The 26,958-nt window shown below is 35.0% G+C and overlaps 1 protein-coding gene across 4 annotated transcripts; it reads left to right on the forward strand.

The window, feature by feature from the left end:
* LOC126738268 (stromal membrane-associated protein 1) lies at nucleotides 1–26,862 on the forward strand. Of its 4 annotated transcripts, none has more exons than XR_007661274.1 (7): nucleotides 1–218; nucleotides 3,542–4,057; nucleotides 11,891–12,078; nucleotides 12,144–12,266; nucleotides 12,332–12,421; nucleotides 20,310–21,152; nucleotides 22,199–26,862. XR_007661274.1 is itself a non-coding variant. In XM_050443513.1 (6 exons), the coding sequence occupies exons 1-6, from the start codon at nucleotides 101–103 to the stop codon at nucleotides 20,610–20,612; spliced, it is 1,338 nt and encodes a 445-aa protein (XP_050299470.1). In that variant the 5' UTR covers nucleotides 1–100; the 3' UTR covers nucleotides 20,613–26,862. The 4 variants fall into 4 exon arrangements, 1 of the variants encoding a protein (XP_050299470.1); XR_007661273.1 differs by having other exon boundaries at nucleotides 20,310–20,675; nucleotides 21,009–26,862; XR_007661275.1 differs by having other exon boundaries at nucleotides 20,310–20,675.
* The last annotated feature ends 96 nt before the right edge of the window (nucleotides 26,863–26,958 follow it).

Below are 26,958 nucleotides of genomic sequence, written 5' to 3' on the forward strand. Positions count from 1 at the left end.
TTAAATGTCACATTTGACCCGTAAATGGCAACCACCCCCCCGTTGTCATTTACGAGTTTGTTTTTTGTCCTGGGTTTTTTGTGAATAAATTCGGTGGAAAATGAGCCTGAAAACTGAAAAGGACAAAGTGAAACAGCTCCAGGACAAGTGCCAGTCCGTCCTTAACAGTTTGTTACGCGACGAGGACAATAAATATTGCGTGGATTGTGATTCAAAAGGTACATTTTATAATATGATGTTGTAGGGTAGTAAATTAAAATCAATGCTTTGTGCGCTTCGTTGGCGTTTCTTTATCTGTTCCCCCTTTTTTTTTCTTTTTTTGCCTATGGTGGTTTTGTTGTATCAATTGTTGTGCGAGGCAAGTGGTATATTAAGATAACACACAGAAAGTACATAAGGCTGGATTAAAAGTGGCCTGACTGTGATAACAGTCTCAGGAAATTGAAATCTTTTATCACTACAGTTTTTTATGTAAAATTCCTAAAGGGGATATCAGAATTATTTATGGATATTATACTCTTAACAGCATACATGTACATATAGTTTTAAACCTGCTATATGATGTATTTATTAAGCAGGAAAGGTACTGACTCTTGACTCCCTTTATTTTTACTTTTTATGTCAAAAACATTTAAGTGGTACTTCCAATCCTCTGCTTTTGCTAGAGTCATTGATGTCAACTGGCACAGACTTTTACAAGAGCCCTATACTACTATGATGTTAGTATCATCTGCAAAATTTGGCGAGTCTGTATCCTCATTCTCTACGTCCAAAAACAAGGTCATTTATGTGTCATTCTTGTGCAATCTCTGCCTCTGGTAATTTGCCCTTCTTGAGAGTGATACTGTGTGTTATTTTTCTCCACAATAACAACCTGCTTTTTGGGTGATAAATATGATTTGACCCAGTCTAGTGCATTTTACCCTCTAACACCATATCCCTTCAGTTTTTCCAAAAGTATTAAATTCTATATACTATCGAAAGCCTTGGAAAAGTCCAAGACGAGACCTATTGCAATGCTCCTCCCTTCCAATGCTAAGACAATCCTCTCCAGAAAATCATAGACAGCAGTTTTCACATTATTCAAGCTTGCTCAAAATTGTTAATTTTTTTCTAATTTAATCACCCTTGTATCTCCTATAGTTTCAGAAATAGCAATAGTCACACATAGCAAATAGGACACCCTGTATATCATTACCCTTCAATACTCAATACTTAATAATTTATTCATGTTATCACATATACAGTTTACATAATATGTCAAAAAAGATAAAATAATAATAATTGAAAAAAAACTACTTTAGAGGGTTTGTTAAAACAATTAAGTACAAACAATATTTTTCACATTAGATACATACTAAAACAAAAGGACCTTAAACAAAAAGATTAAGAATAATGGCACTTGCAACCTGTTAAAATCTGAATTAAGATACTCGTCAAAAGAATAGAATGCATGCTGCACCCTTTGCTTAAAATCTTTAATTGGTAAAACCCTAGTCATATTTGGTAATACATTAAGAAACTTAATAGCCCAGTACCCTGGACCATCCTGACACCTCCCCAGACGCCAATAAGCAAGTACCAAATTGTTCCTTGCATAAGTGTTGTAGTCATGGCCATCCTTATGAGCTTGAAACTGACTCTCACACTGTTTAACATACAGCAGACACTCTAGCACATACAAACAAGGCACAGTCAAGAGACCAAGACTAACATAAACATTTCTGCAATCATCCCTGTAACCTAAACCGGATATTACTTTTATCGCCCTTCTCTGCAAGCCAAAAACCCTGCTTACCTCTGCTGCATGGCTCCAAGCAAGAATTGCATATGAAAGATGGGAAGGTATGCTGTTCTTAACATATCAGCAGAGATATAATTGCACAGCTTTCTGAACACATACAAGTTTCCTCGCAAGACCATCAATGGAGCTTTGGGTCCAAAATGACTCCCAGAAAACTCACCTCTGATGCATTCTCTACATTTGACAGATCTCTCATAGAGAATGGCCGATAACCCGATGTGTCTTATCACTATTTAAAAGCAGTCTGTTTGTGCAAAACAAATTTTCAGCCCTCCCCTGTGCCGCCATAGGTCCAAGTAGTGAAGAAGCAGTTGTGTCATCAGCAAAGAGAGTGAATTTTGCAAGAGTTTCCCCCTTCAGGAAGGTCATTTATATATATTAAGAAAAGTATTGGCCCCAGAACTGATCCTTGTGGCACTCCAATGCTCATAACACTCTTTGCTGACATAAAACTCGTGACCCCCATCACCTACATTGAAGATAAGACTCGACGAGTTTTATACTATTATGATGGAATTTATAGTATTCAAGTTTTTGAAGAAGGATGCCATGATCGACATAGTCAAAGGCCTTGCTCAGATCACACAGCAGGATTGAATTGTACTGAAAATTATGGGAGAAGACACTATTGGTCTCAAAAACCCAACAATTTTAATGGCCATGCACTGTTCTACTATTTTAGACATTATAGGCAAAAGTGATATTGGACTGTAATTTTCTGGCAACAAAGGGTCACCCTTTTTAAAAATTGGTACCACAATTGCCACTTTGAGACCTTCAGGAAAGGTATTCTGTTCAAAACAAAGACTTATTAGCTTAGTCAAAGGAATTATTAGGCAGTTTTTAATAATCTTTAACATTTTAGTGTTTAACCCATATATATCACAGCTTGGTTTGTTTTTTAGGTTAATTACATCCCTTATTTCATTAAAAGTTACCTCAGAAAATGAAAATGGAGGTAATAATGTCTCTGTAAGATAATCAAGTGGATTATTATTTGAAATTTATCTTGCACGATGCTCTGTGCTATGCTGGAAAAAAAATTATGAAAGTTATTTGGTGTAATTTGGTGCAGATAAGGTTATCATTTGATCTTATTTTAGTTTTTTTTATGGCAAATTCTTGTTTAGTTTCTATCTGTTTATATTGACGGTTGAGTTCTTCCAAAAACTGCAAGTGGAGTCTCTCATTCCCTTAAGGTCTTCATTAAACCAGTTAATAGCATAAAAGTGGTCAGAATGAACAGTGTATATGAAGTATATATCAGAATGAAGTTATAGCAAAAGCATTTTCAAGCAATAAAATTAAATGTTGAAAGCTCCAATTGACATCAAATTATCCACAATGTTATACCTAAAATTTATTAAGGCCCTGTTGTGTTATTGGTCTCAATACCTTTCAAGACCGATCAATACCATCAACAGTCATTGGGATCATACACTCTATTATTTGTGATCTATGATCAGATAAAATTATGCTAATAACACTCACGACTCACGCAATATACATCCATGTTAGCGCTCAAAAGATATTGACCAGACAATTGCCATGCCATCTCATGTTGGTTCAAAAATTGTTTGTTTATATATCATTACAAATATTCATAAATAGAGTGTGATTCTTCTCACTGAACTTAGATGTAATTTGTTACTTATATTTTGCTATAATAATAATGGAACAGGATTCTGTTGATAAATAAATGACTAATGACTGTTTTTTTTCCTAAAAAAACGAAAGGACCAAGATGGGCCTCGTGGAACATCGGGGTGTTCCTATGCATCCGATGCGCGGGCATCCACAGAAACCTGGGCGTGCACATCTCCAAAGTGAAATCGGTGAACTTGGACTCGTGGACCCCGGACCAGGTGGTGTCCTTACAGCAAATGGGCAACTCCAGGGCCCGAGCGGTCTACGAGGCGAACCTGCCGGACAACTTCCGTAGGCCCCAAAACGACACCAGCCTGGAGTCGTTTATCCGGGCGAAGTACGAGCACAAGAAGTACATCGCGAGGGAATGGGTGCCGCCCCCTTTACCGAAAGTCAATTGGGAGAAGGAGATCGACGAGGAAATCGAGAAGCAGAAGAGGAAGAAGAAAACGATTATGGAGAAGAAACCGTTGGCGAACGTGGAGGTGCCCCAGTTACCGAAACCGACGAATCCCAGTCCGAAACCGTCGCGGTCTCTCAGTAACACGCCCGAGAGTAAGGAGAAGGTTAAGCACAACGGGAGCAGCCACAGCAGCGACTTATTAGGTGAGAATTTATCAATTTTTTCCTTGAAAACTGAAGAGTTTCTTTAGCAAGAAGGTTCTTACTATACAATTGTTTTTAAGAAAAATTGTTGATACTGTCAAAGGCTTTACGAAAGTCCGAATATCTTGGAAACATAAATAAATAAACGTTTATTATGTGACAACAAAATATTAAGTAACATTCACATAATGTGTTTTTCTATGCTACCTGAAATATACACTAATTCCATAAAACGCGGCGTCCGACGCGCGTACCCTGCTCGATACCATGGGCCGCCGGCACGCCGCTTGGTTTTTATTGCTTTAGCGGCACTACCGCGGCACATCATTTACTTATCCTTCTGTGTTGCAAACCACACGTAGGGTTTTTTGGTGCGTTTTTTTTTGTGCAGTGTTGAAAATTGTTCATTTATTATGGAAACCAGGGAATTCAACATAGAAAAATTAATTACTGAGGTTCAATTGAGGGCAGCGATTTGGGATATGCGTGATGATAATTATTCAAACAGAACAAAAAAAAACAGGCATGGGAAGAAGTTACTACAGAATTTCTAAGCGCAGCTGCTTCTGTTGAGGAAAAAAAAATTATAAGTATGTACATATTATATGCTATAAGTGGGTACGTTTATTTTAATAATAATGATATAATATACATATAGTTTATATTGATTCGTTTTGCCACTCTAGTGGATAAATATTAACAAAATAATTTGCAAATTTATCTCGGCCATTTAATGCCCTTGAATTCTCTCTGCTAAATGAATCAACCGTCAAATTGTCATGCGTTGTTCCTGCTTCAATGTTATCGCTACGGTTTCCATCTCTGACTCTTACAAAATTATGAAGAACACAACAGGCTTTAATTATGTCTTCAGCTAGATCGATCTGTGCATTAATGGGTCTATGAAAAATGCGCCATTTATTAGCTAATATACCAAAAGCACATTCAATGTACCGTCGAGCTCTGGATAATCTATAATTAAAATTTTTTTTGTTTTAATATAAGTTTGATCCACCATAACGCCTCAGCAAATTTTCTAATAGAGGAAATGCTTCATCACCTACTATAACAAAAGGATAATCTGTAGTAGCATCTCCTTCGATCGGTGCCGCTGCAGGAATATGTAGTGTTCCGTTAACCATTTTTTCAAAAAGTGTAGAATTTTTAAAAATTCCAGAGTCACTAGATTTTCCGTACGAGCCCACATCAATGTATGTAAATAAATAATTACTATCACACATTGCAAATAGTACCTTTGAAAAATAATTTTTATAATTATAAAACATAGAACCACTATTAGATGGCCGTATCAGTCTAATGTGTTTGCCATCAATCGCACCTATGCAGTTCGGAAAATTGGAATGTTTCTTGAATCCCTCAGCGATTTCCATCCACTTTTCGGCATTTAAAACTGGAAAAGCCATTTGCCTAACATGCGCTTATAGTGCTTTACAAACTTCTTGAACAATCAAACTTGCTGTAGATTTTCCAATTCTAAATGCATAGTGCAAATCCACAAATGAACAACCAGTTGCTAGGTACCTGAAAAAACATAAATTTCGTTAATTTTTTAGGTCCTATGCTACAAAAAAAAATGGAAAAATGTCAGGGACAGATATTCCAAACATCTTTCCGAAAGTAAAGGCAAATCTGGGCAAGGCCGGAAATAAAAAACCCCATATATGTTTGCCCAACAGTTCTCATTTTTGTCGGATGTGGTCCAAAGAAGGGCAACAGAGAGTTCGCTCGAATCAACACATGAATTGGCAGCCACAGACGATGAGACTGCAGCCACGCCTCAGGAAGCTACAGATGGAGATGCATCGATAGAGTCACCAGATCAACCAAATACAACCAGGCGGGAATCCCGAAAAAGGCAGCAGCAACAGCATCATGGTGAAGGGCGCATTAAGAAGAAAAAAAATGATTCGGTAGAAACAGTTTTGTGTGAAGCTCTTCAAACACACACCGATATTCAAAAAGGAAAACTGATAAAAGAAAAAGAAAGTGTGGATGATGACAAGCATTTTTTGTTGTCATTGTTGCCATTTTTAAAGAAAAAATTCAGTTGATAACAAGTTGTTGGTCAGAATGGAATGAATGGCTTTATTAAATAGGCATATTTGTCCACCTCTACACCAACATCATGCTACTACATTCTCCGAACCACCTAGTCACTTCCAACCCCACGTTGAACCACCATCATGGTATACACATTCATTGCCTCCACAGAATTCACTACCACAACAACATCAACCAACTTCAACACCACACCTTCAGAATCAGCCAGGGCCTTCTGGGCTACAACGAGTTCCGCCACCCATATCCCAATTCTCACCATATTCTCTTGATGGTTCAGAGCATATGAGTTTATAGGCATATAAGTTTAATTTATTTTTTTTTGTTTGTGTTTAAATATATTATATCTATATCTATACTCTATTTCAGAAGTGTATAGAGCAATAAACTGGGGAATTCCGTTCTGTTTGGCTACATTTCGTGGTAGTTCATAGGCGCAGGTACTTATAATATTTATGAATTTAATTTTCACGGATTAAATGCCTTTATTTTGAAAGAGATTAAATACTAAATAAATACTTTTAATCCTTTTGTATAGGTACCTATCTTTTAACGCTTTGTAACATGCAAAAATGGGGTCAGGTAATATATACAAACTATAAATACTTTTAAATCATATTTTAAACGTTAGTAGTCACTGCTACGCTGTAGTGTAATCACAATATTATTATCCCAATATTTAAAAAATGGAGGTATTCAGTCCAACGAAAAGATGTACTAAAAATTCTCCACTATCTCTGAGTGAAAAAGTTATTATTTTAAATGTACATGATTGCATAAAACACGATTACCCTAGTTTTACTGTGCAAGAAATTGTTGAAAAATGTTCTCGAATGAGTGGAATTGGAAAGTCCACCATTTTCAAATTGTTGCGGGAAAGAAAAGTAGCAGGTCAAGTGGAATCTCCCAAGCAAAAGCCAGGACGACCTACAAAAGTCCTTGATGAAAATGCTAAATGTATAATTCGAAGAAAAGTTCACTCTTTTTATTTTAAAAAGGAAATACCCACCCTAGACAAAATTTTAATGGAGCTTGGCCGAGATGACAGTATTCCGTTGATAATTTTAAAAAATATGGATTTTGCCTGGGAAAAGCATAACCGCAAAGCACTTTTACTGGAGAGCGACGAAATTGTTTGTTGGAGACGACAATACTTGAAAAGTATCAAGCAGTACCGCAGGGAGCAAAAGAAAGTTTTTTATCTTGATGAGACGTTGGTTAACGAAGGTTATATAGTCCAAAAAATGTGGCAAGACAAAAATATAACCAGTGCTCGCCAAGCTTTCATAGAAGGCCTGTCTACGGGTATTAAAGTACCTGCGGGAAAAGGAAAAAGACTTATAATCACACATATTGGAAGCGAAGAGGGATTTCTAAAAGAAGGTCTGCTAACCTTTGAGTCGACTCGCACAGGAGATTACCATGAAGACATGAACTCAGACGTTTTCGAGGACTATTTTGGTGAAATGATAAAATTTCTTCCGGCTAATTCGGTGGTGGTTATGGATAACGCAAACTATCATTCACGGCGAATAGAGAAGACGCCAACTCCAAGTTGGAGAAAGCAAGAAATTATCGATTGGCTGACTGCAAAAGGTATTGCGTTTGAAGCAAATTTGATAAAAAAAGAACTGCTGGCAATAGCAAACTTACACAAAACTCGTTTCATGAAATACGCCGTGGAAGATATAGCCGAAAAATATAATATAACTGTACTGCGCTTACCGCCATATCATTGCGAACTAAATCCTATAGAACTGATATGGGCGCAGGTAAAAGGATTTGTAGCAAGACAAAACACGACTTTTAAAATGAAAGATGTTAAGCTACTGTTTGATCAAGCCATTACGGAAGCGACACCAGAGAATTGGCGAAAAGCAGTCCAGCATGTAATTAAGCAAGAGGACAAAATGTGGGATCTTGACAACCTCATCGATCAGACAGTCGATCCTTTAATTATAATGTCAAGAGGTGATGACAGTTCGTCAGATGACGAAGAAGACTACAATCTATTATAATTTAAAATTGTTATACACTGTTCAAAAAGTGCCAGATCCAAAAGTGACATTTTCAACTGTTTTACTCTACATATTATGTTCAATAAATTTGTGAAAAAAATATATTATTCCATTTAAACAAAAGTAACTTTCTAAAATAAAATAGCATTTAAGTACATTAATTATAAGGTAAAAAACAAGTCCCAGTTGCACGCCTTTGGCGAACCGTTTTCAATGTTTATCAGTGGGTAACAATGGGCAAAACTCATAAATTGACCCAAAACCGGGTGGCACTACCTGCAATCAACGAAAAGAAAGAATTTTAAATTGAAACTAATACCCAACTAAGGTAGTGGCATAAAATATTGGTGGATCACCAGGTACCACTTTTGCATACCTAATGAGGTTTTATTGCTCTACACACTTCTGAAATAGAGTATAGTTAATTTTTAGGCGTTTTTTTAAGACTTCCATTGAGTTAATACTATTTCGAGTAGATGTAGAGTAGGTAACTAAATCCTCATTAGGCAGGCAAACGGGGTACAACCAATAATTTAATAAAGACAAAAATTGTAGAAATAGTTATAAATTTATCACCTACCTTAAAGTTATCAAAAGCTTTTCTTCCACTGATATGCTATCTCTCATAATGGTATTATCTTTTGTACATGGCTCTTGTATCAATAAAAGTAACTCCTGGTATGATTCCTTTGACATTCTGGTGAAATAAAAAAAAATTTCCGGATCTTCACAAATCTCCTTATAGATGGTATTGAAATATCCCTTTTTGTTTCTTTCCATATCTATGGGATGTATCCATAGCTTACGTTTCGTTCTATTTTTTTTTGGTTTTTTGCGTAATGCCAGTGCCGATGCCGCCAACATCTTCAAAATAAATCATCTTCACTGTCGGAGTCCATTTTGCTCACGATAAATAAAAAACTGTGAACTGTACGCAAACCTTGGCAACATCAAACTGATCTTGTAATTTTTCGTGCCGTTCGTAGTTGCGAAAGCCGTCGCGTGTGTTTTAAGTCGAGCGGCGGTCCACCGGTCGCCGTCGCGGCGCAAACCGCTTGCAAACAGCCTCGTGTGTTTTTACCCTTAGTGGGCAGGTTCAATACAATACTAATTTATGCTAAGCTCAAGACCACTTAAGATTTCAATGAAGGTATATGTGAATCTAACCGAAAAGCCTTATATTTCTTCTTGAAAGTGAATACTTTATACTTTAGAGTTTAAAAAGAGGCATTAAATGCCTGGAAAAAGCATTTGTGACCTTGGCTTTATATCTCAAAAACTACTGAAAATAAAAAGATGAAACTAAAAGTTTTATAGCAATAAAAGAGTACCTACTCTTCAAATGTTGTTAAATAATCAAAGCAATCCAAGAAAAACTTTTCAAGTTATCTAGCTCCAAGCAAAAATTCATTCAATTTTTATTAGACTAAGCACATCCTGAACTTCAATCAGCCTTTTACAAGTTTCCTTTTTTTTATTTATTTATTTATTTATTTATTTATTCATCAACGTATATAACATTTCAAGTACTTATTAATAATTAACAGTAGTCTTAAGTAAAAACTATAATACTAATAAACAATACTGTGCTAAACATAATCCAAAGAGTGGGAGTAGGGCACTATCCCAAGATAGTTGCCCTAGCTGACAACTTAAATTTATTTAAAGATGTACTGAAAAAATCAAGATCTTTTGCAAATCTATTCACTGTAGAAGCTATTCTATTTATAGGACTGTTTAGTAGATAGGATGTTCTGCAAAAGGGAATGTGGAGAAGCGCCTGACCTCGTGTTGTGTAAGAAGATACATGCAAAGAGGAAAGGCACATACATTCCGGACTTCTAACAATATCATTCAGAACCTTAAACGCAAAGCAAACATCAAAGAACTGCCTTCTACTTGATAAGGAGTTTATGCTCAGGTAGGACATGGTCTCTGAACAGGTAAGATCCAGGCCTGACTTCATAAGAGTATATCTGGCAAACCTGATAAACTTGTGCTGGATATTTTCAAGCCTCTCAATGTGAATCAGAAAATGAGGTGACCAAACAATATTGGAGAATTCGAGAAGAGATCTCACCAGGCAAATATATAGTGTCTTCAATGCTGACACATTAGTAAAGTCTTTGCAAGATCTTTTGATAAAACCAAGCAGTTTATTAGCTCTATTTACAGTATTTTCGAAGTGGTGGGAGAAAGTAAGACTCGGGTCCAGAAAGACACCCAAATCCTTGACTGAGTCAAGCTCCTTCAAGGGGATACCATCAATAACATATTGACAAGGAGGGGAGACCCTTAAACGAGTAAACCTCATAACACCCACATTTCTTAACATTCAATGACATTTCATTCGACTTACACCAGGAAAACACTCTGTTTATATCTCTCTGAAGCACCAACTGATCCTGAGAGGAGGAAATCCGCCGAAAAATTTTCAAATCATCAGCGAAGAGCAAAAACTCAGACTCCAGTAGGGAGCCGAGGTGATTGATAAAGAGACTGAATAACAATGGTCCCAAAGGGGAGCCCTGAGGGACCCCTGAAGTTGTCAAAAATGGGTTGGACAAAAAACCACCAATTTTAACACGCTGCTCTCTATCCATCAGATAAGACTTGATCCAAAGTAAAAGAGATCCGCTGATGCCGAGATCTGAAATATGAGAGATAAGAATATTATGGTTGACCCTATCGAAGGCCTTACTAAAGTCCGTGTATATTGCATGTGTTTCATTACCGTCGGCAAAAGATTTGAAGATATAGTTGCTAAAAACAAACAAGTTTGTATCCACAGAACGACCTCTGGTGAATCCATGCTGCTGATCTCCAATTATTTCCTGAAATGTGCCAGATAGAACCACCTCTACACAGTGCTCGAACAGCTTAGGAATTGCGGAGAGGATACTAATGGGACGATAGTTAGTTATGTCACTCTTATTCCCAGATTTATAAATAGGACATACATGAGATAGCTTCCAGTTCTCTGGAAAAGTTCCAGAAGTTAGGGACAAATTGAAAATATGGAAAAGTGGAAGGAAAAGGGAATGGCTGCATTCTTTCAAAAGCCATCGGGACCCGCTCCCTTTCTGCTGTCCAGTTTAGCTAATGCTGTTTCAATTGTAGTAGCACTAAGGAACACGTGGTTGATATGGTTAAATTTACATGAGGTATCGAGACCGTCATAGGCATTAGAAGGGTTAGTATTCTTGTTAAATACAGATAAAAAGTGGGTGGCAAAGAGATTTACAATAGAGATACCAGTATCGGCCCTGAGATCATGAAGGAACATCTCATCTGGAACGGTAGAATCGCTTTGATTGGACTGAAGTCTTACAAATTTCCAAAAGGTCTTGCTATCGTTCTCTATTGCATTTTCGGCTCTTTCAATGTAATGTCTGTAGCATTCACTAGATAATGAACGGCATTCTGAGCGCAGAACACTAAAACTTAAGTAATCAGTATTTGATCCTGACTGTCTGTACCTTCTATGTGCTATTTTTTTAAAACCATGGTGGATAATGTTTCTTGGGAGAGTGTTTTTTTATTGGCACAAACAGATTCAAACAATCATAAACAACAGAATAGAAGTTTGCAACAGTGGTATTTAAGTTATCGTTAACAATTATAGACATCCAGTTGTATGTAGAAAAGTAGTTATTTATAGACACAAAATCTGCTACTAACTACAACTGTTTCGTTTCGAAGTTATCGACTAAACTATTTATTGATTATTTTCCAGGTATAAATAGCGACGATAGTTTCAGTAGTTTCATTTCGGCCGCGCCGATAGACGGCGCCACGGCAAACAGCAACCCTGTCCCCGAAGAGGTGCAAAAGAATGAAACCAAGGACAGCGTCAAAAGCGAGGAGGAGAGTTTCTTTAATCAGACCTTACCGGTGCAAAAAGACAAGGCGAAGTTAGATAAAGTAATTCCTGACGGAGTTTCTATACATAAACGTTTGTAATTATTTAAATTTCGTTTAATTCGCAGGACAGTATTTTAGCTTTATATGGTAATGCGCCGACGATGCCCCAATATCAGAACCCTTACGTTCAACCTCAGGTTCAGGCCGGTTTTCAGCAGAGCTTCGGGGGGTTTCCGCAGGGGGGACAAGTAAGCGATCACATTCGGTTGGTTTGAAAATGGTTAATTAATTAATTAGTTTTTTTTTGGTGAAGATTTCCGGGTTCCCTGTGCAAAGTGGTTACCAGCAACAGTGGCAGAAAAACGCCGCAGGACCGGTTCAGTTTCCTCAAACTCAAAATACGGTAAAGAGTTATTTTTTTTGGGTTTTTTGGTTGTTTAGCTAGGCTAATAAGCTTTAAGTGCATTTTTTCTATTAAATTTCAATTTCTGTTTTAAGGGTAATAAAAAAGCAACAATTCTTATCGGGATTTTCATTAGAAATCAAAGAAATAATAGAACATTTTTTAAGCTTTATTACATTCTCTGTAGAAATATTGGCAGAGTGGCTCCTTGCAGGTTTATAGAGTTTATCTAGCTAAGGAAAGGTACACCATCTGTTTCAAAGCTGCGCCCAGTTTTGTCCCCTAATGACGTGCGATTAGCGACAGTAGCGCGCCTATAGACATAAACACTAAAAGGCACAGAACACAAATATAAGAATTAACGCAACGGCACTGTTTATATGCAAATCGGGGCGATCGATACCGTTGCTTTGGCAGCGGCGTAAACAAATTTACTGCGCAACCGAGCCGAACAACACGTGCTGTACCTTTCCTTAGTTAGACAAAGTCTAACTCAAAAACTACCTGGAATAATTTAATAATTCTTTCAAAGCAATATAAAGTGATTCCAAAGGATGAATTTAAAATATGAAACGTTATCATAACTCCTCTTTTAGAGTATTTGAGACCAGAATAGCCCCAACAATAGACCCAACCTTAAAAAATGCCAGACCAGTTAAAAGGCCTAAATTGAATGCCTCATAAAAATTAACCTTTCCCTGTAACTGACCTGAAAAAAAACCATTTTCCTTTTCTTATCATGCGATTGTACCTTAGAATCACCATCTTGACTAGATCCTTGAAAATTTCCTTGATAAAATAGGCTCGAGTAATTAAAAACACAGTGAAAATGTGTTTTGAAGAATGGAGTTTTTAAATTTTAATGTTATAAAGGGTGTTTCAATAAGGGTAATTGTTTGTCTACGGGATGGCTTTTAAGGAATTTTTTTCATTGATTACTATATGACTTATAGAGAAATGTATTTTCAATAACTGCCTTAATTCAAAACCTGATCAAACATTTTCTTATCCTGATTTTTGAGACAGGTCAAGAAAAATGTGTTGCTTCTTCCATCATAAAAAAATTGCATGAATTGGATCAAGACTAATTATTAATGCATTGCTACTCACTTAACTTAAAAGCGTTACATCTATAGAAAGACAAAATTTTAAATTAGCACTTGAAATTTTTAATCCTTTTGTTATTGAGGCTCTAAAGAGTTTTGTTAGTAATGTCTTTTTCACAAGATACAGCAGATTTTATTGGCATTATATGGACATGGTGAAAAACTGTAAGTGTTAAAAACTTCCCTTAAGAGAAAACATTTATTAGATAAGTACCAAGAACCTTTCACTAAAATAATATTGGCATCCTCGAATGATGATCCTAAATTTATTTATTGTTTTTACAAAAAATGGAAAATTGGCTAGATACTTAGGGTGCATCAAATTTTCCAAATCCCCTGTAGTCGACAAACATGCATAGCATTAAGTGATATCATCCATGGAAAACTTTAAGTTGCGAAATACTGTTCAACTGAGATATGGATTATGTATTATAAACCCATTAAGGCCCAACTTTTTTTTTTGAATTTCTATTTGAGTTTTGGTTAACATGTTTGTTTTGGCTCAAAAAAATTTAAAAAAATTATCGATGATATTGATGAATTATTGACCATATTGAAATATAAAAAAAAAACAAAAAAGTAAATACAAATTGTCAATTCTTGGGTGGTAGCTTCTTTTGTCTGATATTGCGTTGACGCTTTGTACACCATTTTGTTGGTAAATAGAGGATATTAATATATACTTATTTTTCTTCTCTATTAATCAGCTCCTCTAACAATAAATGTTTGCTAAATGGACAGTCTTATGCAATAGAGTCTTTAGCCACGCGCAAGTCATTTTGAGTAAAACGCGCTTTAAGTTTTAAAGTAAATATACAATATTTCATTAACATTGCGACCACACAGGATAAAATTTTCGGTAAAATTTGTTAGTATCTGCTTATAGTATATATTTATATGGTAAAATATGGCAAATATTGCAAAAGGCTTATAAAAACCACACTCAACAAATGTTTTAAGGTACTTAACATGTTATTGCATATCCGTAACCTACTGAAAAAAATTATATACACTACGTTTTATGGTACTTAACGTTATATTACAAAAATTAAATATCGATGAACAAGCATGTTAATGTAAGTCAGCCTAGTTATTATATCGCCGGCTAAAGTATCAAAAATATTCTTTTTCTTTAACCGATAATAAGTTCTTCAATAACATAAAATACTAATTCTTTATAAACTATATTTTTAGGACCTTTAAGTATCTAAACTTTAGTAAAAGTAGTACTAGTATTTACTATTGCACGGTTTGAAAAGCAAAACTGTTTGATTTACATTTGATTAAACTATTGAACCTACCTAGATATACTTTTAGAGTCTTTAATTAAAATAAACAAATACATTCTTTTAAAAACACAACGGTTTATACAGCATAGTACCTTAAAATAATAAAAATAATACTTACATTAATCACTTAATCCATATCAACGTCAGGATCATTTATTTGCTCAATATCAAAATCAATCGAAGCACCAAATCCATCTGTATCGTCTACATAGTCCCCAGAAGCGACACTTTTTTAAAAAGTCGTAAAAGCTTCTTGAATCGTTTGGAATTAATTTTAACATTTCTTTTAGGTCTTTGATTTTGGCAGCAGATAGCTCTCGACCATTTGGCCATAATATTGGCATTTCTTTAGTAAATATTGATGTTTTAGCTTTATGACCTTTAGATATGTCAATACTTTGCGGTTCATCTGCGAGTCTGCTCTTCATAAACAATTCGAACGGATAACTTTTTTTTAATTCTATTTCACAAGTCTTTAACCAAGAGATTTTATTTTTCTCAATATCTATTTTACGATTGGTAATGACTTTCTGAAGGGAAAATACCGATACAAAATCAGTTTTGTGTAGTCTGGTTACTATAAAAGGATTTTTGCGCCGACAAGTTGTCATAACGTAGATATAGAGTCATTGTCAGTCAACGATTGTGAGTTTTTAACGCACATTCAACATCTCCAAACTCTGAATCGTTTGGCAAAAATGTATGTCCGGGTTGTAAGAATCGTAGCACAATAGTATTAAGAGTTGGGTGATTTTGAAGAATAGTTGAAGTATTAAAACCATTTTAATACTGCGGTATTGTCCGCCACAAGAATCTGCCCACACTATTAGTTTGGTAGCTGTAGTTTTCAAATGATTTACAATATGATGCCTTAGGCATGATCCTATCTCTTGGGTTCCGCGGCCCGCTTCATATTGCAACCAAATATAGAAAAATCCTTTACCGCTACTTCCGCAATGTATTTCTTGATTAAATAAATTCAGCTGTCTTTTGTAGTATACAATGCTCGTTGGAAGTCTTGGCAGGCTATCTGTAAGTCATATATAGTATAAGTAAGTCTTCTCTAAGTCAAAAGTAAGGGTTTCAATGGCAACTTCTGTTTTAGCAAGTTTTAAGTCATTTTTCATTTGCTCTCTTAATTCATAGGCATGTTTTAAGTGACAGTACACATGTCTCATTTTGTTACGTAAAAGCTTAAGAAACAATCTATTGCATTTTCCAGCTACAAACAGAAGCTTTGGACGAAAATCATCAGGTTTATTGTTTTGTTTATTGATCTCAGTACGCACATTCCTGGAGTCAGTGACTGTTCATACCACCTGCTGAGTTTTCAAGAGCCCAATCTCCAAAAGGTAGCTTTCTTTTTCTGCTTCTAAAACTCTTATAGAAGTCACCATCCCTTCATTAATAGAAGAATACTCATCAACATCCCTTTGTAGCAAAGAAATTTGATGTTTATATGCAAGACTCTCGTTTTCTATAGCGTGATGTACTCGTAGTACTACGAAGCCGGCTGCGATTTACCTCACAGGAGTCACTTGACACATATACAGTGAGAGCCAAAAGTCCGGAATAAATTCATTTAAAATTTATTTATTTATTTATTTCAATATACGGTAGAGCCAGTTTACAAAAACAAAATAGATAATACAAAATACTAGACAATATAGCAATATAAATACAATACTAGAATTACAAAAAAAAATATATATATACCAAGATAAAACCTCTGAAAAAACAGTCATCAACAGGGCTAAAAACTTAGCACTATCCAAGGAACGTAGGTTAAAGTGTAAGATTATTTATTTTTGATTCGAATGACCGTAAGCCGCCGGAAAATGGATCCAAACTATTTTCATTAAAGAAACGCAAAGTCCTAGTCAGTGGAGAAAAAAACCCATAGTTGGCCGAATGAAAGGAATTGCTTCCAAGATGGTAGGACAATGATATAAACCATTTAAGATCTTATAAAACGTTAAAGCATTAGAATAATGCCGTCTGACTTCAAGATTAGGGATATTAAATTGGACACTGATAGCATTATAGTCGATGTAATAATTACGAAAAATATTAACTTCGGCTCTATAAGCAAGGGATCTTAAGAATCTTCTTCGTACAGCCTCAAGGCGTTCAATATGAGAATCATAATAAGGGGACCAAATTACAGACGCATACTCAAGCACGGAACGTACCAAAGAATAATAAAGTAATTTGAAACAATAAGGTGAAAGATGTACACTATAGTAAGAAAAGTTTATAAAGAACCGGTGACATCAACAGGCGGCAAAATCCGCGCATCTCGTTATTCTATCGATCGGGTCAGATGACTATGTCGAGGTCTGAAGACAGTGGAGGCGGCACACTTGTTGAAATTATTAATATTTATTTGTACTAGAGTTTAAATAGCCCTAGACTTTTAGTAGGTATAGCTAGCGATATTATAAGTGCGTTTGATTTAGTTGAAATACCAACTAAGAATGCATATATTTGAATTTAATTGCTCCGAGATTCGTTTAAAAAAATGTAGATAAATTTAAATTATATTTTTTAGCATTGTGATGTGCCCATAAAAAATAGTTTTACTTACAGGAGGATGCAGTTCGCTTTTATTATTAATTATTTTTAAAACAGGACTTCAAGTAGGTAGCTGAAAATTATTCTTTATTCGCATTTTTTTTAAGGATTAGGTCTCGTATTTTAAACGACTTGTGTAAAGAAACCAATTGGTATAAGCTTAAAGTTTTATTTCATTATTTTACATATTACATATTTTTATTCACTATTATATTTCACTATCAGATAGTGTATTACAACTTAAATCAGATTCATCCGATGAATACCATTCGATCTCTTATCTCTCATTGGATTCTTTAAAGAATCCAATGCTTCATCAAAAAGGTGATGACTTTCGAAATATTGTTTTTCTATGTTGTCTATATGGTTGCAAATATTTATCCACTCATCATTCGAAATTTCCGCAATTTTACTTACCTTTTACAATAAAAATTGGATAGTCTAACTAAAAAAACTATAGTCTATTTCACTATTATACTTAAAAAAAAACACACAACAGATTTTAAATGCCTTATAACACGATTAACTCACTTCCCGTACGAGACGACACTGAGTAGGCCTTCAGGCTACGTCATAGGCTTTAAATCCCCGACAGGTACAAAGAAACGAAGTACGGCGGCTGCTTTGTTCTTGCGGTTTCTTTAATAAGAAGCGAGAGAAAATATATTGCGGTCGTCTTTTCTCTCTGCCACCGGATTTTCTATCGATTTTGTGTTGAAAAATGGGTTTGTGCGCATATTGAGCAGCCGGTTCTTTATAAACTTTTCTACCTATATTTCTAGAGATAAAACCAAGACTACGCATACTCCTGTTAATAATATCTAAGATGTGCGGCAAAAAAGTTAGCTTGGTATCAAAAAGAACACCTAAATCTTTAACTGTATCAACTGACTTGAGTTCGTTATTGTTGATTGTGTATTGATAATTAATAATTCTAAACAGTTCTTTACATTCAGTTCCAGACTATTGCTATTACTCCACTCAGCAACACTATTTAAATCCAATTGAAGTAGCTCAGCATCAAGATATGACTCAATGGCTTTATACAGTTTAAAATCATCAGCAAAAGCAAGATGCTTTGAATGAACAATTACATCACTGAAATCTCTTATGAACAAGTTAAAAAAGACCGGTCCAAAATGCGAACCTTGAGGCACGCCTGAAGATACTTCAATACCATTAGAAATATAATTACTTATCCTGACCAAGTGTGTGCGACCAGTCAAAAAACTGTGACAAAACTCGACCAAAGTCCTACCAAGGTCCATAGCCCCAAACTTCTGAACCAAAGGCCTTCGAGAAGTCTGTGTACACACTATCGACCTGTACAGACCTCTCAAAAGCACCAATCAAATCATACTGGTAAGTTAACAGGTTATTCACCGTAGATCTACCCTGACAAAAACCATGCTGATGATCACTAAGCAATCGCCTACAGTGCCACGAAAATCGCACAGAAAACAACCTGTCAAACAGTTTAGGAACTACAGACTGAATACACACACCTTTATAGTTACAAATATCAGTTCTATCCCCATTTTTATGAATTGGCGTTAAAAAGCTTTCCTTCCAATAATCAGGAAATTTGCCTGATGTCAAGCAAAGATTAAAAAGGTGATGCAGAGGCTTACTCAGAGTGCACACACAGTTTTTAAGAAAAACAGATGGGATACCATCAGGGCCAAAAGAATGTTTGTTCGGAAGGCGTAAGATTTCATCAAATATGTCCAATAAAGAAAAGGAGATGCGATTTAAATCCAGACTGTAATCAAATTTATAGTCAGGAGTCTTGCGGATAGGTTGCCTGTATGTAGTTTCAAAATACCCAGCAAATAAGCTTACAATATCTTGACCATTACCAGCAACCTCGGCTTCCATATGCATGCTATTGGGGTATGAATCAGACCTACGTAATCTATTGATGTGTTTCATGAGAAAAGATCATGGATCATGAGAAAAGATCATGAGAAATTTCAGTATTTAATCTTTCAATATATGACCTAAAACATTCATCACGAAGAGTTTTACATTTATTCCTCAAATTTGAAAAATTAACATAATCCATGGGATTCTTAAAAAATTCAGGGGTATGTTCAAAAAAAAAAAACGCTCGGACACGTCGATTTTTATTTTTAACTGCGGGTTTTTTTACTATAATTTTATGTATACAGGGTGGTCCAAAAATAAGTTACGACCATCAACTTCAATTTTTGAAATGGGAATACCTATTTTTTATTCTGTATTCTTAAAGAACAGAAAATTCTAGACATATTTCATGTACAATGTCCTATACCTATCTTCATTTGTTTTTGAGTTATTGACAGTTGAAGATCGGCATATTTGCACTTTTGACATGTTATAAAATCCAAACGGTTAGACATAGACAAATGCTGTTTGCACTTTTTATCGAAGCTTTTTTAAAACCATCAGTTGACACTAGCTAGTAAGTGTCAACAGGTACTGAGAAATTTACGGTTGAATTTCTAAAAAAACATTTAAAATATTAATGTATTTAATCAAAAGTATTGTATAAACGTTGAACAAAAAGAAACTATTCTAATCTAGACCGAATTAAATGTTCAAATTAAGCCTCATTAACTTCTTACAGTAAGCGAGTCTTAATTCGAATTCTCTCAGAACGTTGCGTATCATTTCTTGAGGTATTCGTTGAATCTCATTTCTTATATTATTTCTCAATTCTTCTAAATTGTTGGGTTTATTTACATACACTCTATGCTTTAAATAACGCCACAAAAAGAAGTCGAAAGGAGTCAAGTCGGAGGACCTAGCAGGCCACTCCAATTGACCCAGAAATACCGCACTTAAATATTGGCGCATGTATTACTTATTATTCTTGAACAAACCTGTTGAAAGTTAACCGATATCTAGTTTGATAAATTAGAAAAAAAACCGTTACAGGGCGCCCAATATGGGGTCCAGCAACAATTCGGCGCCGCCCCCGTCACCGCGAACGCGTTCCAAAACGGCCAACTACCGCCCGCCGCCCATCACCAGTTCCAGTGTCCGTCATCGACGAACGCCTACCAAACCGTCGCCGCCCCCGGACAGTTTGGCGGCCACTTCGCCGCCCCCCATCAACCGCCAACTAATGCGACGCCGTTCTTTAACGGTGGTTTGAGTCAGAACTTGGGGGCGCCGTTGCCGATTCAGCAGCAGTTTGGCAACTTAACGTTGAACGGGCAAACGAACATTTGGCAATAGCGCGTAACAGAAAAAACGGGGTTTTAGGTTAAAAATGTCACAAAAACAAATTTATATCCGTGGGTATGTATTTTTATTTGTTTTTTTCAATTTAACTGTATGAGATTATTTTAATGGCTTTAAAATGCAGAGTGCACATTATTGTACCAGGGGTGGATATAGTATACGGGGGTTACCATAAGTATTATAAGAAAAAAAAAACGTTGATTTGCTTTTGGATTTTAATAAACAAGCGAGAGGGCTTAGTATCGGATTATATTAGGTACCCATTCATAAATTTTTATTTTTAATTTAGTATACAAGATTTTTGAATGAAACAGAGTGTAGTCTTTAAGAAGAAAAGGTTAAATGAGGCCTGTTTTTCCAAAACTAAGTGCCATTTTTTAAATTTTACAGAAGAGACAAAGAACTATTCTCTCAGTACCATTGGAAGTCCAAACGTTAAAATATGTGCAAATGTGATAACAACCACCAAAACTCCTTAAAGTTTCACTTACCTGCTTGCCAATAAGATAAAAAAAAAATTATAGTAAGTTAACGGTAAGTAAGTTACGGTTTGAAGATTTAGAAGTTTTTAAAGACGGACATGTCCATTACTGGATCAGTGATGGACTCATCTACTTAAAAAATATATAAATATCAATATATATTAGCAACAATCAGCACTAAATTTTGGAAAATGTAATCAGGAATAATCAAAAAACAGAAACGGAAGGAAGGAATGAACGTTATTCATTTTGTTTTTTACGTTTAAATTCTACCAATTTACTGTCTGGAACATGGCTTCGTTTCTCTGGAACAAATCAATTTTTCTTTTAAACTTTTAATACTCAACCCCTGTATAAATGAAGGATAACCCTCGTACATAATTTTTCCCTTTTTTCATTTGTTCTCGCTCTCAGTCGGACACGTGTCTTGCCAAAATTCATCAGTTTTAATTTAGGGCCTAACGCCTCGAGGGTGGGTGGGTTTACGTCCTATTCGTTTAGTAGATAGGTAGGTAACGTTGATTTAATTAAAGGAAAAATAAACAAATAAAGAATTTATAAAGATAGGGTTTAAAATATTAATAATAATAATAATAAAGAATTTAAAAGTATATGATATTAAATTATAATTGTGGCAGTGCAATTTCATTTAGCAACGATTTTAATTTTTATGGATCTCCTGCTCCTCCGTATGGGTGATTGCTTTTGAAGTAATCCTACCATATGCCAATAAACCCAGTAAGAAAGAGAGAGAGGGCGATACCAAACTTTTTAAGCATGCGCTTACCAACCAATTTCATTGTGAGATAGACTTATAACATCGTCCTTTAATATCGTTATCTCTCTCTCTAAGTTGGCCCCGCTTTTCTATTATTGAGTTTATAATATACCATTTCTGTCAAATTTTTGGGTGTTGCAATGTAACTAAAAAAAAGGTGCATTTCACGTTAAAACTATTATTTTGAACTCGTTCATCTTTTTTTACTGAACGTGTATAGTATTATTATTTATATAGTAGTTATTTTTTTAATTTGTTGTTGAATTTTTTGTACCACACTGTGTATACATGCTGGTTTTGATTGCTCTCCGTTGTTTCAGGGATACGGGGTGAAAATGAGAAGATTAGTTAAAAGGGTGTCGTAACTGAGGGCCTTTATAAGTTGATAAAATCGGATGGTTCAGTGGCGTAGTTTGAAGAAAATGGAGATTTGCCCCAAATTTGGTCTCTTTTTAAATGGTATTTGTTTTACCTAAAATATCAACAAGAGCCATAGAATGATGGAATCATAGTAGGTCACGAAAGGGAAAGAATGATAATCGTTTCAAAAATTGAAAACTATAGGAGAAAAGGTACTGGAAACCCTCGCTTTCTCTGTCCGGTAATTAGTACAATTTTAATACAAAAATTTAACGAAAGTTGTAAAAAATGTTAATAGAATATAGTACTATTATTGAAATATTGTACTAAAAACAATCACTCTATAATATTTCTCCTTATCACAATTTTTGAATTTAAATTAAAACATTTTTAGAAATTTCTTAGTGATGCGAAACCTTACGCGTAACGTGTTTTTGATATACATTTTTCAATAGTACAAAATTCAGTTTTATGTTACAATGTGTACTGAAAATTATTAAGATCTTTTTAATTTGTTTCAATTTTGATGAAAAAAATTGAAAAAAAAAAACGTGTAGTAATGCAAGGTCTCTGTAATAATCTCTATAAATAGTACAAAATTCTGTTAACGTTTTGTACTATTTGCCGCTTAGTTATAGAGGAAAGTTGCCTATTATCGGATACTTTTTTCTTTTAATTAACAAAATATACCTACATACCACATAAATTAATTGCATGTTAAAAACGGTTAGGATGATATACCTATGTTCTTTCATTATGTGACACGAAATAGCTCTAACTTTCATAAAAGTTAAAAAAAAAAAACATAACAGTGCATAAATGATTATTTTGAAATTAGGTTCCTTATATCGGATAGTAGGTGTTCCTAATATCGCATATATCGGAACTTAAACGTTTAAAATAAACAGCATAGGTATTTGTTTAGATTTTTATTAATATTAAATTGAAAATACGTTCAAAAACTTTATGAAAAACCGTCAAGTTAATCTAAGCACATCTCACAAGTAAACCATAGATTTTTGTCAGTTCCTGCACATTCTTCATGGCACCAACGAAAGCATTGATTGCATCTGATCCACTTTTCCCCTGATCTGTCCTCTGAATAAAAATTATTGCAATACAGACACTCGGCGTCTTCGGCATCTCTGTCCATATCATCATCACTGTCTACTAACTGCAATTCAGTATCAGTGTCATCATCACTGGATGAGGTGAGAGGTTTTTTAGCTTTTCCCTTCCCTTTACCATTTTTTTGGTTTAGTTTTTGTGCTTCTGTTTTGACCCTTAAGTGCAGTGTTAATCGAAACTGTTTTTAATTTTCTTTTGTTTAAAGCTTCTTCCGGTTCTGATTTGTAAGGCGATCCAGTTATTAACGCAGTAGTACCACGTCTTCCTCGCTTATTCGTAGATCCGGACGTGTACGAGCAACGAGGCATAGGGCTGATATCTGTCGGTTTCACCAACTTTCTGTTTGTAAAAGGAGTGGTCAAGCTATTTATTAAGGGTTTTGTGGGGATAGCATTAGGTGTTTTAATCCTGTCCCTCATAGAAAATAGAGGTATTTCATCTTCGCTTTCTATTTCCTCCGATTCTGGCCTGTTCTCATCAAGTTGTTGGGGTGGTGGCGGGGTTCTTTCACGTTGGGATCATCGTCTCGGAATACATGTCTGTTGAGCGGAAAAATTCCACATTTTCTAAAATCATTTACGGCCACTTCAACGCTTGCAGCACGTAGGTATGCTCTCCCTAGCAGCTCAGCGACCTGATAGTGAGTTACCACCCTTCCTGGCTTATTTTTGAGCCATGACTCCAATGCATAATATGTTTTAAATGGATACATAAAAGCTACGTCTAGGGGTTGTATCTTATGTGTCGAATGAGGAGGTAGACATAACACATGCACATAGTTTTCCCTTGCTAAATCAATTAAAGGGATGTTGCGCGTATGAGAGTAGTGCCCGTCTAATATCAAAACCACTGGCTCACCCTTTGCTGGTTTAACATGCTTTATAAAATGTGTTAACCAAGCTGTAAACAGATCATGCTGAATCCAACCAGAAGGATAACATCTGGCGATCGTTCCTGGCGGTGCTCCATTTAGGAGTTCAGCCTTCATATTTTTTCTAGGAAATACTAGCATAGGTGGCACATATATTCCGGTAGCGCTCATACAAGTCACTACAGTAACAAGAGCTCCCCTTTCGGATGTCGTCAAGGCCCCAACTTGCCTTTTACCTAGTAAGCTGAGAACCCTTGAATGTTTTTGTTGAACAGTTGTAATGCCTGTTTCATCTTCATTAAATAATCTGGCTGGATTCAATTTGATTTCTGCTAAGGCTGGCTCTAACAGATCAAAAAAAGCCGCGCAATTTTCTCGAGTAAACCCTTTTATGCGAGCTGTAGATACACCCTGTGGCTTACTAAAACTCAGTTCAGGATGTCTCTTTAAAAACCCTTTTTGCCACTTTTTTCCTGCACTTGATTTCGTCATAGAAAAAGGGTGTTGTAGCCCGTTCTGGATAGCTAGCTGAAACGCTAGCCTTCTAATATCGGAAGCTCTTAGTCCATAAAACCGTTTCTCCATATCTAAACAATATGTAACTAACAGATTTTCAATTTCGTTGGTTAGCGCAGGTTTTCTTCCTAATTTCGTAGCTGTTAATACTTCTATTAGCTTGTCTGATTTTACGTAATCAACAAGGGTACTTCTTGGAACTTTATATATTTTTGACGCTTTTAAATACCCCATTTCTTTGCTTCTAATAGCATTAACCGCAAGCTCCATGGCTCTTGCATCCCATGTTTTACGACCTTTCTCTTGTTTTCCGTTCATCTAGAAAAAAAAGCAAAAAACCTCCTTAATCAAGGTCAAAAGTAATAATAATATGGTATATGAAACTTATTCTCATTTATTATTAAAAAAAAAGAGAGTAAAACGCAAGTATCTATGACAGAAAATCAGTTGATTCATTTAAAAATAGCTCCAGAAAACTGGTTCCAAATATCGGATACTATACGATATTAGGAAACCAAAAGTATCCGATATTACGATACATAACCTCACTACATTTACCGTTTTTTTTACATTTAAAAAATAGTTCACAGAAGCAATTTATACATTAAAAGATATCATCTGCAATCTACTTAATGATATGGTATGTAACAAACCAATAATTTAACCTACCTTTTCCAGAAATAACGCCAAAAATTATACACTGTTAAAATCTATGCACATCGAAAACCGTTACAGTAGCAAAATAACGTTTTGTAAACATTGATAGGATTCTGTAATTATTGTAGGAAATGATCTGCGTAATTGTTCTCTCGATTACTATGGAAGTTACGAGATGGCGCTGTGCTATTACAGATTTAGAGTAATGTCCGATATTAGGAACCTATGCAGTATTAGGCTACTTTCCTCTATATTAAAATTGTACTAAAAAAATTGTATGCGTTGCCACTAAGAAATATCCAATCCAATGAAAAAAATATGATAGATGGGGGAATTGCGTAGTAGTGACGACTTTAGTACAATTTTAATACAAAATGGCGTGGCAAAAAGTACAATATAAGAACATTTCGAACTATTCAATTAAATTGTACTAAACAATTCCAACCACTAGGTACGTAATTTCTCCATTTACCGCAACTTTTACATTTGCATTGATTCATTTTAGAAATTTCTTAGTGATGCGAGGCCTCTGGCCACACACAAGACGTTTTAAGTACAATTTTTTAATAAATAGTACACAATTCTGTTAATGTTTTGTACTATTTGCCACCTAGTTTTATATTAAAAGTGTACTAAAAAAACTTTATGTGTGGTCACTCTAAGAAATGTCCAATTTGTTTCAATTCAATGAAAAAATATATGATAGATATAAGAATTGCGTGGTAGTGACGACTTTAGTACAATTTTAACACAAAATGGCGTGACAAATAATACAAAACAATATCAAAATTTTGTATTATTTAATAAAATTGTAATAAAAACCTCTTGTAATTTCACCATTTATCGCAAAATTTACATTTGCATTGATTGATTTTAAAAATGCCTTAGTGATGCGAGGCCTCTGGCCACGCATAAGGCCGTTTTAGTACAAATGTTAACACAAAACTGAGTGACAAATAGTAAAAAACATTGTACTACTAAAAACCCCTGGTGCGTGGTCAAATCAAGCAGTGTCTCTATTTATGACAACGTTTACCTTTAAATTGATCCACTTTAGAACTGACTTAGTTATATAAGACAGTTTTAGTACAATTTTAATACAAAACCGGGCGATAAACTGTGTCTTATTTAACAATTTGTATTTATAATCAGTTCCTAGGTTATTTTAGTCCGAATATGTTTTTCTTTTAAATTATAAAAAAAAATACATGCTGCTCCATTTAAATAAGGGCAAATTTGGCAAATATCTCCTGAAAGTATAAGAAAAACGGCAACAATGACCTACTTTTTACTAAAACTTATAGAGGACCTAAAATATTAATTATAGCATCCTTAGGTTCTACCGGTTAATATTTAAGCCTGCAATTACAACCAAAATGGGCCACAGTGTACATAGTTTTTCGGCTTAATTTTTATGTACTTGTAATTTAAATATATCACAAATATAACAGACTTTTGATGCCTTTTCTTTCCCTAGTAAATAAAATCATTTTTAACATTTTTCTGATCACTGTTTCATTTATTCATAGTCAGTTAATTATAACGACG

This window comes from Anthonomus grandis, chromosome 7 (genome assembly GCF_022605725.1).
Source record: "Anthonomus grandis grandis chromosome 7, icAntGran1.3, whole genome shotgun sequence".
Classification (NCBI taxonomy): domain Eukaryota; kingdom Metazoa; phylum Arthropoda; class Insecta; order Coleoptera; family Curculionidae; genus Anthonomus; species Anthonomus grandis.